We start from the raw sequence: 16525 nt of genomic DNA on the forward strand, positions 1-16525 counted from the left end.
GATTATAAGGAGCAGGAGGGGATGCCCCCTCGCCTCCTTCCGTGGTTCACCCGGTTCTCGGCTGGCCGAAGACCCCAACAATGCCGGATTCAACTTTGATCAGGTCTCCGATGTAAAAACCTGGAAGCGGTATCATGACATCACTTCCAGGTACTAGAACATTAAAGGCACCAGATTTTTAAAAAAATTACAGCTTTCAAAACAGCCAAGCTTGGAGTTTTGAATGCTTTGAAGTTCTTTTAAGTCTTTTAGACCCCAGATCCCCCATAAAGAGTACTTGTCAGTGCCTATTACTGTCACAAGGGATGTTTACATTCCTTGTGACAGCAATAAAAGTGATCACATTTTATTTTTTTTTTTTTTTTAAGGGACAGTGTAAAAATAAAAACAAAAATAAAATAATTAATAAAAGAAAAATTAAAGTGCCCTGTCCCTCCATGCTTGCACACAGAAGTTGTGCCCTCATATGTAAATGGTGTTCAAACCACACGTGAGGTATCGTCATGATCGATAGAATGAGAGCAATAATTCTAGCACAAGACCTCCACTTTAACTCTAAACATGTAACCATTAAACATTTTTAAAATGTTGCCTATGGAGATTTTTAAGTACTTAAGTAGTTTGTTGCTATTCCACAAGTGGGCGCAATTTTAAAACATGACATGTTGGGTATCTATTTACTCGGTGTAACATCATATTTCACATTATATGAAAAACATTGGGCAAACTTTACTGTTTTTTGTTTTCATTCATGAAAGTGTATTTCTTCCCAAAAAATTGCATTTGATAGACCGCTGTGCAAAAACTGTGTGACATAAAATATTGCAACAATCGCCATTTTATTTTCTAGGGTCTCTGCTAAAAATATATACATAATGTTTGGTTCTAAGTCATTTTCTAGCAAGAAATACTGATTTTAACTTGTAAGCAACATATGTAAGAAAAAGGCTTAGGCTCCAAGGGGTTAAAGAACACAACATACAGGGATATGGGAAATAATGACCGACACTTGCACACGTACACATACACAGGTTGAACTGGATAGATTATTGTCTTTATTCAACCTTGTATAATTTCTGCTTGCTGATTGGTTACTAGAGGTTACTGCACATCATTACCGCTCACTGATTGATTGGTTGCTAGAGGTTACTGCACATCCTTGCCACTCACTGGTTGGCTGCTAGAGGTTACTGCACATTCATTTTGTTAACTGATTTGTTGCTAGAGATTACAGCATTTCATTACTGTTCACTGCTAGAGACTACTGCACATCATTACCTCTGCATCAAAGGATGTGGCAAAACTGCACTAACAGTGAGGCATTGTTATATACCAGGATTTAAGTAGTGCATTATATACAGACTGCAGGATTCTGGAGTGCACTACATAGAGTACAGGGTTGAAGAGTGTGCTATGTAGAGAGTGCAGAGTTGAGGAGAAAGCTACCTACAGAGTGCAGGATTGAGGCATAAGCTACATGCAGACTGCAGGCTTGAGGGGCGCACTACATAAAGAGTGCAGGGTTGAGGGGTGCGCTACATCAGAAGTGCAGGGTTGAGGGGTGCGCTAAGTCAGGAGTTCAGGGTTGAGGGGAGCGCTTTGTCAGAAGTGCAGAGTTGAGAGGAGCGCTATGTACAAAGTGCAGGGTTGAGGGGTGAAGAATGCAGGATTGAAGCATACACTACATACAGAGTGCAGGGTTGAGGGGTGCACTATATACAGAGTGCAGGGTTGAGGGGTGTACTATGTACAGAATGCAGGGTTAAGGGGTGCGTTACATATGGAATATTGGGTTGGGGAGTAAGCATTGTATGGAGTACAGGGTTGAGGGATGAGTTACGTACAGAATGAAGGGTTGAGGTGTGAGCTTTGTATGGAGTGCAGGGTTGAATTGTGGGTTATGTACAGAATTCAGGGTTGAGGGGTGTGTTACGTACAGAATTCAGGTTTGAGGGGTGCGCCCTGTGCAGAGTACAAGGTTGAGGGGTGCGGTATGTGCAGAGTGCAGGATTTAGGGGTGCACTACGTACAGAGTACAGGGTGTAGGGAAGCACTATGTACAGAGTGCAGGATTGAGAGGTGCGCTACATAAGAAGTGCAGGGTTGAGGGGTGCACTATTTAAAGAGTGCAGGGTTGAGGGATGCACTTCATACAGAGTGAGAGGTTGAGGGGTGCACTATGTACAGAGTGAAGGGTTGAGGGGTGCACTATTTACATAGTGTAAGGTTGAGGGTTGCGCTATGTATGGAATGCAGGGATGAGGGGTGCATTATGTATGGAATAAAGGGTTGAGGGGTGCGTTACATACAGAATACAGGGTTGAGGGGTGAGCTTTGTATGGAGTGCAGTGTTGAGGGGCACGTTACGTACGGAATTCAGGAATGGGGGCAATCTTTGTATGGAGTGCAGGGTTGAGGGGTCCATTACATATGGAATGCAGGGTTGAGGGGGGAGCTTTGTATGGAGTGCAGGGTTGAATTGTGGGTTATGTACGGAATGCAGGGTTGAGGGGCGTGTTACGTACAGAATTCAGGTTTGAGGGATGCGCCATGTGCAAAGTGCAAGGTTGATGGGTGCAGTATGTGCAGAGTGCAGGAATTAGGGGTGCACTACGTACAGAGTGCAGGGTGGAGGGAAGCACTATGTACAGAGTGCAGGATTGAGAGGTGCGCTACATAAGAAGTGCAGGGTTGAGGGGTGCGTTATTTAAAGAGTGCAGGGTTGAGGGATGCACTACATACAGAGTGAAGGGTTGAGGGGTGCACTATTTACATAGTGTAAGGTTGAGGGGTGCGCTATGTATGGAATGCAGGGATGAGGGGCACGTTATGTACGGAATTCAGGAATGGGGGCAATCTTTGTATGGAGTGCAGGGTTGAGGGGTGCGTTACGTACGGAATGCAGGGTTGAGAGGTGAGCTTTGTATGGAGTGCAGAAGTGAGTGAGGGGTGCATTACGTACGGAATGCAGGGTTGAGAGGCAAGCTTTGTATGAAGTTCAGAGTTGAGGGGTGTGTTATGTACGGAATGCAGGGTTGAGGGGTGAGCTTTGTTTGGAGTGCAGGGTTGAGGGGTGTGTTAAGTACAGAATGCAGGGCTGAGGGTGCATTATGTACAAAATGTAGGGTTGAGGGGTGTGTTAAATATGGAATGCAGAGTTGAGGGGTGAGATTTGTATTGAGTGAAGGGTTGAGGGGTGCATTATGTACAGAATGCAGGGTTGAGGGGTGCGTTATGTACACAATGCAGGGTTGAGGGAAATGCTTTGTATGGAATGCAGGGTTGAGGGGTGAGCTTTCTATAGAGTGCAGGCTTGAGGGGTGCGTTAGGTACTGAATGCAGGGTTGAGGGGTGAGTTTTGTATGAAGTACATGGTTGAGGGGGAATTATGTACGGAAATGCAGGGTTGAGGGGTGAGCTTTGTATGGAATGCAGGGTTTACGGTTGGTTTATGTATGGAATGCAGGATCTAGGGGGAGCTTTGTATGGAGTGCAGGCTTGAGTGGGTGCATAAGATACGGAATGCAGGGTTGAGGGGTGAGCTTTGTATGGAGTGCAGGGTTGAGGGGTGCATTATGTAAGGAATGCAGGGTTGAGGGGCACGTTACGTACGGAATTTAGAGTTAAGGGCTATGCTATGTATAGAATTCAAGGTTGAAGGGTGCGTTACATATTAATTGAAGGGTTGAGGGGTGAGCTTTGTATGGAATGAAAAGTTGAGGGGTGCGTTACGTACGGAATGCAAAGTTGAGGGGCACATTACGTACAGAATGCAAAGTTGAGGGGCGTGTTACGTATGGAATGCAGGGTTGAGGGGCAGGTTACTTACGGAATGCAGGGTTGAGGGGTGCGTTACATATGGAATTCAGGGTTGAGGGGTGAGTTTTTGAGGGGGTGCCTTACATGTGGTATGCAGGTCGAGGGGTGGGATTTGTATGTAGTTCATAGTTGAGGGTGCATTATGTACGGAATGCCGGGTTGAGGAGTGTGTTACTTATTGAATGCAGGGTTGAGCGGTGAGCTTTGCATGGAGTGCAGGGTTGAGGGGGCATTACAAACGGAATGCAGGGTTGAGGTGTGTGTTTCGTACAGAATGAAGGGTTGAGGGGTGCATTACGTACGGAATAGAAAGTTGAGGGGCGCGTTACGTACGGAATGGCAAGTTAAGGGGCGCGTTACATACGGAATGCAAAGTTGAGGAACGCGTTACGTACGGAATGCAGGGTTGAGGGGCGGGTTACGTATGGAATGCAGGGTAGAGGGGTGCGTTATGTATGGAATTCCGGGTTGAGGAGTGAGCTTTGTATGGAGTGCAGGGTTGAGGGGTGCATTACATTTGGAATGCAGGATTGAGGGGTGAGCTTTGTATGTAGTGTAGGGTTGAGGGGTGCATTACATTTGGAATGCAGGATTGAGGGGTGAGCTTTGTATGTAGTGCAGGTTTGAGGGGGTGCATTACATATGGAATGCAGGGTTGAGGGGTGGACTTTGTATCGAGTTCAGGGTTGAGGGGTGCATTATGTACGGAATGCAGGGTGGAAGGGTGAGCTTTGCATGGAGTGCGGGGTTGAAGGGGGCCTTACAAATAGAATGCAGGGTTGATGGGTGTGTTACGGTGTGCCACCGGTTGACGTAACCGGGTGGTCCCACTCCTTGTCTATAAAACAGATGTCAAAGCTGAAGCACGGCATACGGAAGAGGCAAAGCATCTTTTAATTTTCTTCTATTTTTCGGGTGCGGCAGGCGTCATGATTGACAATGGATTTACATCAATGGACACTATTTTTTTATTTTTATTTTTGAATAAAGGACTGGTCAAAAACTGTCTTTTGTGTTTATATTTTTTGTACACATTTTGGTTAATGGGTAAGGGTACGATGTACCAGATACCCATTCACATAGGGGGAGCACCGGGACCTGGGAGCCCTTGTTAAAGGGGGCTTCCAGATTCCGATAATCCCCCCACCCGCAGACCCCAGAACCCCCGTCTACAGTCTTTAAAAACGCCCCTTGTAGGTGGGCGAAATGCGTCAACCCACTTCCGGTGAACGGCTACCGTAATACGTCACTTCCTGGATCCCGTGGAACGCATGCCAGCTGTGTTCCGGGAGTGGAGCTGTGTTTGCGGTTAATGGGATGATTCTTCTGCCGATTATCTTATGCTTTATTGTGAGTAGCATTTATCTTATTATCAATAAAAAATGTTATATTACGGGCTTCACTATGTTTGGCTCATCCTTTTTTGAGTGATACCAAAGGGGAAGTCTGTGTATTCCTGGGTTGGAGAAGCATTGGTCCATATTATTATAAAGGCCCATTTACCTTTGAGCTCTGGTGAGAGGATTCCCTCAGGGGGGGCTGGAAGCACCATCACTGTGTGGAGCACCATTGCACCTTGAAAATTGGCACCTTAGATATTCAGCACTTTATATGAGCACGATCATAATTGTGGAAATAAACCAATCATTTGGGCTAGTATTGTGGACTTTGAGTATTGATGGCACTTTTGCACTTTGCAGGGCATGTTTTTGTAATTATTATATAAGTTGTTATCCTGTATCCAGCACGTCAATACTTTATGCACTTTTATATAATTATTGGATATATATTTTTTTTTGCACAGAGCACTTTATGCACATATTTTAGTATTATAACACTGTTGGAGTTAAAATGTATATGAATTGATGCCATCTATTTATTTTTATTATTTATTATTTTGCGAGCGCTGTTTTTTTGGGGTATATATATTTTTCTAAGTTTTTACTTAGTGGGCAGCAGCTGCAACACACGTTCATTGTAAGTTTAACACATATTAAATCCTAGCGCCGGTTTTAATCTAATTTTACCACAGAAAGATTTTCTTGCTGCACCTAGAAAGCTAGTTTTGTTCATACATACAGTAGAAAAAGAACAATGTGCACCATAGAACAGGACCAATAATTCCGAGCTCACATTTGTGACATTGGTTACTCAGCCAGCCAACATGTTCACCTGGCTGAAGCTGTGCACAATTACAATAATGTGCTGATTTTGTTGCAGTGCAGTATTATGCAGGCCAATCCAAATGAATGTGCTGCTCAACTCACATGCAAAAAGTTTTTTCACAGTGTACCACACAGGACCTCATGCGTTGTGCTATGCACAGTATATTGCACATGTGTTGTGGAGGTGTATTCGGTGCCATTCAAAATTAAATGCATCATGACGCACCAAAGTATGTAACATGCATCACCATGCGTTTCCAGCACATTTTCCCGTCATGGGTAGTGTGAATGGGCCTATAGTTTTTAGTTATTCTATAATAATATAAGCCCTTTCACACAGAACATTTAAACTGTAAAATTATAAAATTCTGTTACTGTTATCATGTAAATGTTCTTGTGACTTACCAGGCTTGCAGGCTGTCTCACATATAACTGGACACACGTAGCAAAACTTGCAGTACTACAAAAAAAAGAAGATGATTTACTTGCATCAACTACATTTGTCACTGTAAGAAGTTCAGCGCTTATTTACAGGTATAATTTTTTCAATTGCTCATCGACCACTTGCTAAGACAATGCAAAGAGCAATGATAATGCAAACTGAAATAAACCACATCAACCAGTGGGCAATCATTTGTCACCAGTATAAAACAGATGAACAGTGAAAGATGATTTATAAGAGCTTGCTAAAGGTTACTGGTTATTACCATATTAATCACCAGAGTTGTAGTAAAGCTTTGTGCTTGGAGCATTAAGTGTGTCCGATTCCACATTTATATCATTCAAACCTCTCTTGACATGTAAAGACTGACACCACATAATGGCATTTAAGCTTCACCTTAATGTACCAAGCCAACCCCAGAATTACCCATATTCCCACAAATCCATGAAGGGCACCCCCTGACCTCGGGGCCCTTTCCTCCCGGCCCAGGGCAAGACAGCTTTTTTACAGTGTAAAAATCAGACTGTCTACCAAAATAGAGATAGCTAGAAGATATGCATTTAAATACCAAAATTGTGTCAGAACTAACTATGGAAAAAAACGGCATAGCGCAGTGGTTCAACTATTTTAACAATAATTTAGAATCTTTGTCTTAATGAAATGATGCAATCACATATTTAAGAAATGCTTAACCATGTGTTGTATTGGCCTTAATATTGAGTAGGCAAAATGGAGTAAACAAACCTGGGCCAATAATGGCAAATATACAAATTCCCAGACTAAAAACTTAAACCAATAAAATATGTTCCACTGTTCCATCTATTTCAAATGTCTTCCTTCCCAAACTCTTGCTGACAATCATACAAACCAAACTCCGAGCCCACATTAGTTTTTATCTATCTATTATAAAATATTCTAAGAGACACTGGTTCCCCACATGGTCGACCTGCTTGACCACCTCAAATGTCATTTTAGATTTATTCCCTGTTTCATAATGGTACATATTGTCCTGTTGTTAAAAATAGATAAGGTTCCACTTTATTCACTATAGACTAATATAGTTATAATATGTAAATATCAAGATACTATCCAAAGTGCTGTTTTTAAACAGCTTAATACACAGAGGTCAAGTAGGTATTGTGCAGTATAGACAAGGAAAAGGACAACACCCTTAAGGTTATTCAGTTCGTTCACCTAATGTGCCAGCGGAAGCTCCAAGGCTTTTTTTTTTAAGTACTTGCAAACCCACCTTTATAACTTTTACCTATAGGTAAGCCTTTAATAAGGCTTACTTATAGGTACTGTAAATATCTCCTAAACTTGCACCATTTGGGAAATATTTACATTGCATGCAGCCGATGACATCATCAGTGCATGCGCTCTGAAGAAATGGCCGCCTGTGCCATTTCTTCAGAGCCCTGTGCCATGACCGGCGGCTCCTGCGTGCACGCGAGAGTGACATCACGCGGCCTCCGGCTAGTAATACAGCCAGAGTCCACAGACCCGGAAGGAAGATGGGCAAAGATGGATGCGGCCGTCAGCGGGGACAACACAGGCTTCATGTAAGTGTTACATAATGTGCTAGTATGCGATGCACATTTAGCATTTACTTTGCAGGGAAGAAAAAACTGAAAAAAACCATAAGAGTTTACTTCCTCTTAAACTCTACACTGAATACTACTCACAACAGTAAACATACATTAAAAGCATGTAACACACATACAATTAACCCCCCCCCCCCCCATGTACTAAATTGGGCTTTAATTATGAATGAAAGCCACAGCAGCAAGACCCATGTAAGGGGAATGACCCCCCCCCCCCCCCACCCTCACCTCCCCTTTACCCAGGATGAGATCCAGATTGATTTTAATGCAATGTCCATTTCAATAAATAATTAATGGATATTTTATGGATGGGTTTCATTTACACACATCACCATAATTTGTATGAAATGTTTGTAGTATTTTTTTTTGTTCTTGTGCACATTAGCCCTGAGGAAGTGGGGAGGTCTTTATATTGACTGCATTTGGTGTTATATATGATTAAAAACATTTCCAAAAGGCCTCTGAGTGTTATGAATACCTGTTCGGTCCACACCAGAACATCTTGACCAGGGGAAGCGTTCTAGCGAACTTTCGAACCCTATTAAGTTCTATGGGACAGGAACATGAAAAATCAAACGTTTCTTTTCGTACATCACGGGACACAGCGCCATAAATCATAACGTATGGGTTATATAGCCACCTTTAGGTGATGGACACTGGCAACCAATCAGAATTGGTGCTCCCTATATAACCCCTCCCACACAGGAAGTACCTCAGTTTTTTTGCTATTGTCTAAAGGTGATGTCCACTGTGTAGAATCTCTCAACATTTTTCTTATTTTTTCTTCAAATGAACACAGAAGATATTCTAAGGGGTTAGCTATCAGATCCATCCTAAACAGTCAATAAACTAAAAAGATGGTACCTGAGCCTCAGGAAGCAGATACGAGGTTTTGCCTGTAATGCTGTCCTTTTTAGGCGCTGGACCCTGGGATCCAGACCCTTGGAATACCAAACCCCAAAGGCGCTCCATGCAGGGTGCTCTACAGGTCCAAGGCTTCGGCCGCTCTAAAATAAGGGGACCCAGTCCTTGAATGTCGCCAAGACAAAGCTCGCCGTGATGGGTGAAGATTGGATTTCTGTTTCAAGCAGAATCCTGCAGCTGGACTGGCGAGTCCAATTTAAAAGATTTACTTAGTCAGCAAACCTTGAAGGTAAAAATTGCTGGCATAAATTGCAAATTGTAAATATTTTATGCGCTGTTCCTTTTAGTAAGATAACAGAGACCATGTGCCATATGTATCCCTACATAAGACTATTGATGTTATGCTTGCAAGTTACATCTTGTTGAGGCAGTTGTAGGATTGTTGCCAAGCTTGATTTAAATCATTATTTCTTTGCCTATTGTTATCACATTGTGTTTTTTTTTTTCTGAGCTGATTACCTGAAAGGTATCAGCTGGGACAAACAAAATTCAGCCTAAGCTGCTCTCACCCCATATGGTTGTTGTTGTTTTCACCCTGGCGCATAAGCGTCCGTATGTTCGTCTCTGCCTTGATCGCGTGTCTATGGTGTAGGCCTATTCACGCGCGCGTGGGAATCTTCACCTTTAAGTACAGGCGTACGCCGCGTGGAGAGTGTGTTCTTACGCAATGAACGCCACATAGCACGGCGCACATGCGCGATACAGCATAAATGGGCGCGTTCTGCAAGAAACTGTTTCCAACACAATAGCCTTTGTCAGAGGCTGAAGGGAACACAGAGCAGCAGCAGCTAGGTTGCTTGAGTGACTGTGGGGACACAGAGGCATCTTGCCAATCTGAGCCATTACGGTTGTCAGGCATAGTAGCTACTCCTAGTACTTCTGCCGCAACCTACGTCACTAAGGACGATTTTGCTGTGGCATTGGCCAGCCTTGAAGGTAGGATTGCTGGTATCATTGCAGCATCTCAAGGGAAGAAATATGATAGATCTCCCTCACCTGAGCCACCCCCTGAGTCAGTTCAGGATTGGGCAGTGGATGTGGAAGAAGTAGCTGATGGTGACCCTATGGAAGGTCAAGCTGAGGTTTCCACTTCTGGGGAGTCAGGGTTACAGAAGTCTCTACCTCTCAGGCCCAGAGATTGTTTGAGGTCTGCGGAATTACCATGTAAAAAGTTACTGGCTGGCTTCCCTTTTCAGGGAGAACATCTTTTTGGTGATAATCTGGATAAGTATATCCAAAAAATCTCGGGGGGGAAGAGTACGTTGCTACCTGTGAAAAGGAAGAAAGAGCAAGCGTCCTTCTTTCAAAATCCCCAGCGCTCATACTACCAGTGCTTCTACTTCCAGACAGTAAAGGAAAGGAGCTTGGACTTTACCCATCAGGCGCTGGCAGGGGTCAGCATAGAGGAGGAAGGAATAGAGGAGACGCAAGCAGCAGAGGTACGCAGCTGGGTGACTGTTAGGAATGTTAGGGGGAGGAGAGTCAGGGAGGCCAGTCCTGAGTTGGTACACCCTAACATGTTTGCCGAGTTGCAGGTTGAGGGGGATATCAACTCAGGGGTGGCAGAGCTGGAGCATGCGCCCTCCCCCAGCTGCCAGGGGAGGGACGGCTCCAGGAAGAAGGGGGGCCGTAACTCAGGAAAGGTTAGAAAGGTTGTGGTAGTTGGGGACTCAATTATCAAGAGGACAGAGAGGGAAATCTGTAAAAAAGATCGCGTGAACCGAACAGTTTGTTGTTTACCGGGCGCCCGAGTTCGGCACATCGCAGATCTGGCAGACAGATTGTTGGGCGGGGCTGGGGATGACCCAGCGGTCATGGTGCATGTGGGCACTAATGACAAAGTTAAAGGTAGGTGGAGGATCCTTAAGAACGATTTCAGGGACTTAGGTAATAGATTGAGGAAAAGGACCTCCAAGGTGGTTTTCTCTGAAATACTGCCTGTACCTCGAGCCACACAGGAGAGGCAGAAGGAGCTTAGGGAAGTTAACAAGTGGCTGAGGAATTGGTGTAGGAAGGAGGGGTTTGGGTTCCTGGAGAACTGGGCTGACTTCTCAGTCGGCTACCGGCTCTTTAGTAAGGATGGGCTGCACCTTAATGGGGACGGTACAGCTCTTTTGGGGAGAAAGATGGCCACCGAGTTGGAGGGGCTTTTAAACTAGGAGACGGGGGGGAGGGCTCAGAAATAGAATCAGTCAGGAGGGAGCAGAGGACTGAAGGCAGTTGTAGGGTCAATAGCGACAGTAGGTCAACAACATCAATTGGCGGGTCTGTGCGGGAGAACAGCAGACCAAACAGAAATAAACAAAACCGCCAATCACGTTTAACTTCCGTAAAACTAAGAGGGGTATATGCTAATGCCAGGAGCCTAGCTAATAAGATGGATGAGTTGGACATGTTAGTACATGAGGAGGACATAGACCTTGTGGGAATAACGGAGACTTGGTTCGACCCCTCACATGACTGGCTGGCCAATATCCAAGGGTATTCGGTGTACCGGAAGGACAGGGTTGGTAAAAGAGGGGGAGGGGTATGTCTCTATGTCAAGAACAATATAAAGGTGCTAGAAAGGAGTGACATTACGGATGGGATGAGCATGGATTTAGAATCTGTGTGGGTTGAACTCGATAGGGAAGAAGATAAGGGAAAAGTAGTTGTGGGGGTTTGCTATAGGCCACCTAACCAAGGGGAGGAGGTAGAGCTGGAATTTTTAGCACTAATAGGTAAAGCGGCAAAACTAGGATCAGTCATCATATTGGGGGACTTCAATTATCCCGACATTGACTGGGAAGAGGGGACTGCACACTCGCATAAGGCCCGGCTATTCACGGAAACCTTACAGGATAACTACATGTCGCAGTTGGTGGATTCCCCTACTAGAGAGAATGCTATCCTGGATCTATTGATCACTAATGACCCAGACATAATCTCGGAGGTAGGAGTCCAGGACAACCTGGGCTCTAGCGATCACAGGATGATCACATTTAGTATAAATAACAATATAAAAAGGCAAGTGGGGAACATAAGAACCCTAAACTTCAGAAGGGCAGACTTTCCAAAATTGTACTCATTGATGGAAAGGGTAAACTGGGACCAAACCCTGGGATCACTGACCACAGAGGAAAAATGGGAATGCTTTAGAACAATATTAAGCAAAGGCATCTTGCAGTGCATTCCTATGGGGAATAAATTTAGAAGAGACAAAGCCAAACCTGGCTGGCTAAACCGTAGCGTTAAAAAACTTATTAGGGGAAAAAAATTGGCCTTCAAGAAATATAAATCAGAGGGCACCGTATCGGCCTTCCAGCAATACAAGGAGGAAAATAAGAAGTGTAAACACGAAATCAAGATGGCTAAAATCAACTTTGAGAGACAAATAGCGGAGGATAGTAAAAAAAACCCAAAGAAATTCTTTAAATATATCAACAGCAAAAAAACTAGGGCAGAGCATATTGCACACATAATTAGCGATGATGGGAGGATGGTTACAGAGGACACTGAAAAAGCAACCGTGCTGAATTCTTTTTTCTCGTCAGTCTTTACGCAGGAAAAGGAAGGGTACACTGACCATGACTGTATGGTTAGTAGTAATACACAGGACTTGCCACTATGGCTAACAGAGGGGGAAATCAGGGAAAGACTGGATAAACTTAACACAAACAAATCACCAGGCCCGGATGGCGTACATCCGAGAGTGCTCAAGGAACTCAGTATGGTTATATCTAGACCACTGTTCCTGATCTTTGCTGACAGTATTAGGACAGGAGATGTACCAGGGGATTGGAGGAAGGCTAACGTGATTTCGATATTCAAAAAGGGCCAGAGACATATCCCGGGAAATTATAGGCCTGTCAGTCTGACATCAATAATATGTAAACTTTTGGAGGGGATGATAAGGGACTATATCGTAGAGTATGCTAAAGACAAAAACATCATCAGTAGTAACCAGCACGGGTTTACAAATGGGCGATCTTGTCAAACCAATCTCTTAGCATTCTACGAGGAGGTAAGCTGTGAGCTAGATAGGGGGAGACCAGTGGATGTGGTGTACTTGGATTTCGCTAAGGCGTTTGATACAGTTCCCCACAAGCGCTTAATTTATAAAATAAGGTCTGCAGGTATCGACAGCAGGGTTTGCTCTTGGATACGGAATTGGCTAAAAGGCCGTGTCCAAAGGGTAGTAATAAACAGCGCATACTCAGACTGGTCTGAGGTAGTAAGCGGGGTGCCCCAGGGCTCAGTCCTGGGACCAACCTTGTTCAATTTATTCATAAACAGCATTGAGGACGGGATCAGTAGTTCGTTATCAGTTTTGCAGATGACACAAAATTGGCCAGGGCAATAACTGCACAGCATGAAGCAGATATCCTACAGAATGACCTGGACAAAATTACCGAGTGGGCAACGACATGGCAAATGAGGTTTAATGTGGAGAAGTGTAAGGTTTTGCACTTGGGGACCAAAAACATAAAAACACAATACACGTTAGGAGGGGAACCCTTGGGGGAATCAAAAATGGAGAAGGATCTGGGAGTCTTAGTTGATGATAGATTAGGCAACAGCATGCAATGCCAAGCGGCAGCTTCCAAAGCCAACAGAATATTAGCATGCATAAAGAAAGGGATGTATTCCAGAGATAAGACTATAATCCTTCCACTTTATAAAACTCTGGTCCGACCGCATCTGGAGTATTCTGTCCAGTTCTGGTCGCCAGTCCTCAGGAGGGATGTGTTGGAGCTGGAGAAAGTCCAGAGAAGGGCAACTAAACTGATTAGGGGGTTGGAGGACCTTACCTATGAAGAGCGGCTGCAATCGCTCGATTTATTTTCCCTGGAGAAAAGACGTCTGAGAGGGGACATGATAGCAATTTATAAATATCTTAATGGGGATCTCAGCTTAGAAGAAAAGCTGTTCATTCGAAGGAATTGCATGAGGACTCGAGGACATACAATGCGATTAGAGGAGAAGCGTTTTAACCTCAGGCAACGTGGGGGGTTCTTTACTGTTAGGGCTACAAGATTGTGGAATTGTCTACCACAAGAGGTGGTTTCTGCGGGTAGTATGGTGACTTTCAAAAGACTCTTAGACTTACATCTCAAGGATCAGGAGATTGAGGGCTATGTTAGATGATTACAGTCACACACACCTACACAGGTTGAACTGGATGGACTATTGTCTTTATTCAACCTCACCTACTATGTAACTATGTAACTATGTAACTATGTATGTAACAGTGTGCGATGGCCTCAACTATCTGGATCCAGAATCAAGCCTTCAGGGCAGGGTCAGAAAAAGCCATGGGCCCAGAAATCAGCCAAGTCTTCCGCTAAGCCCTCTCTGTGAAGGGGCACCCTACTCACGTGGGTGGGGGGAAGACTGCGGCAGTTCTCAAAGGTTTGGGTGGAATTGATCCAAGACAACTGGGTTATCTCCACCATTTCACAGGGGTACAAACTGGAATTTCGGGTGTTCCCATATCCCCGGTTTATAAGGTCAGGTATACCGACAGATCCCCTAAAAAGAAGATCTCTCTTTCTGGCATTAGACCAGCTGAAGGCTCACAAAGTGATAATAGAGGTTCCAGGAATACCTGGGTCTTCTTGTGGACACAGCACAGGCAAAGATATTCTTGTCAGCAAGAAAGGTCACATACCTGCAGAATTAGGTTTGGTCCGTAGTAAGGCTGAGATATCCTTCTATACATCTTTGCATGAAGTTATTGGGGAAGATGTTGTCCACATTCGAGGCAATTCCCTTTGCTCAATTCCATTCCAGACCCTTACAGAACAACATTCTGTCTACCTGGACCAAAAAAGGTTCAGTCCCTGGACTGGTCCATGTCTCTGGTACCAAGAGTACGTCAGAGTCTAAATTGGTGGTTGTTGACCAGAAATCTGAAGAAGGGGAAATCCTTTCTTCCAGTGACCTGGAAAATAGTGACTACAGTCTCTCTGGCTGGGGAGCAGTTCTGGAGGAAGCCACTGTCCAGGGGAAATGGTCTTGGGTAGAGAAAGGTCTCCCCATTAACATTTTGGAAATCCGAGCAGTCAGTCGGGCTTTGAAATTCTGGTAGTCCAGGCTTCGGGGTCACCATGTCAGGGTACAATCCAACAATGCCACGGCTGTGGCTTATATCAACCATCAGGGAGGCACAAAGAGTCGGTCAGCCCATAAGAGGTGGATTTCATCCTGTCTTGGGCAGAGAAGTTTGTGCCATGCCTGACAGCAGTTTTTGTTCCGGGAATAGAGAACTGGCAGGCAGATATTTTGAGTCGTCAACAGATGTTTCCGGGGGAGTGGTCCTTACACCCTGAGATTTTTCAATCAATCTGCCTATGCTGGGGGGTCCCAGACGTAGATCTGTTGGCATCCAGGTTCAACAATAAGTTGAAGAGATTTGTGTCCAGGACCAGGGATTCACTCACAGTCGGAGTGGATGCTTTGGTGACTCCTTGGGAGGAGTATTTCTTGATGCATGTCTTTCCTCTGATGCAGCTGATACCGCATCTGCTGTGCAGAATCCAGCTAGAAGGGAAACCAGTAATTCTGGTAGCTCTGGCTTGGCCGAGGAGGGTTTGGTCTGCACAAATTCAGAGGTTGGCAGTGACGAGGCCTTGGACCCTTCCACTGTGTCCGGACCTACTTTCTCAAGGTCCGATATTCCAGGAGAAAGTCCACCTACTCCTGTTCTGCAGGCAGCGGTATAATCCTTTTTGGGGTCCGATTGCGGTATATTTTTGGTGTCCCCCCTCCCCTCAGATGCATTGCTTTAGGACATCCCAAACGTTATGATTTGTGTGATTCTCTGTGTCCCGTGATGTACGAAAAGAAAGATGGATTTTTTAATACAGACTTACCTGTAAAATTCATTTTTTGAAGTACATCACGGGACACAGAGGTCCCTCCCCTTTTTTATGGGGTATTTATTGCTTGCTACAAAACGAAAGTGCTTCCTGTGTCGGAGGGGTTATATAGGGGGCATCAATTCTGATTGGTTGCCAGTGTCCTTCACCTAAAGGTGGCTACTGTATATAACCCATACGTTATGGTTTATGGCTCTGTGTCCCGTGATACTGCCCTGGGGGGACATGCATCAATGCAAAAAAATATTTTTATAACGATCCATTTCAAAGGAGCAGGTTGGTTAAAGGTTGGTGCCATTGTCGCATACAACCATTCCTGGTTCAAGCTGCCATAGCATCAACCACCTCTAAGCCTGCCCCTGCAGAGCTGACAGAATCTCTGGCCCGGTGGGGCTCCTGTCCCCTAGACAATCCAACTGAAGCACTGCATGACATCTTTTAGCATGGCTGCTTGCGTAGTCCCTTGAATGCTTAGGGAGCACTGCTGGTTCAGAGGACAATTCAGCAGAAGAGGCCATAGAGGAAGAAGAAGAGGAGGGGGTAGAGCAGACAGATGTGGCAGAATCACCACCAATGTTTTGGAGGCGTGGTGACAGAACAAGCTCCAGCACTGAACCCTGTCCTGCATCCTTCCCAGCTGCTAGCAGAGTTAGCCAGTGCAGCGTAAAGGAAATGTAACATCCCTGTTGAGTCAGCAATAATGTGAACCTT

General features: G+C 44.8%; 1 protein-coding gene across 1 annotated transcript in view; it reads right to left on the bottom strand.

The window, feature by feature from the left end:
• Positions 1-16525, bottom strand: part of LOC309568103 (uncharacterized protein) — a 111509-nt gene that overhangs the window by 47625 nt on the left and 47359 nt on the right. Inside the window, exon 4 of the mRNA XM_082273699.1 lies at positions 6390-6444. Within this exon, the coding sequence (XP_082129825.1) occupies positions 6390-6444 (55 nt within the window). The remainder of the gene's footprint in view (positions 1-6389; positions 6445-16525) is intronic.

The sequence above is a fragment of the Pelophylax lessonae genome, assembly GCF_965119305.1.
Source record: "Pelophylax lessonae genome assembly, chromosome: 12".
In the NCBI taxonomy this organism is placed as follows: Eukaryota; Metazoa; Chordata; class Amphibia; order Anura; family Ranidae; genus Pelophylax; species Pelophylax lessonae.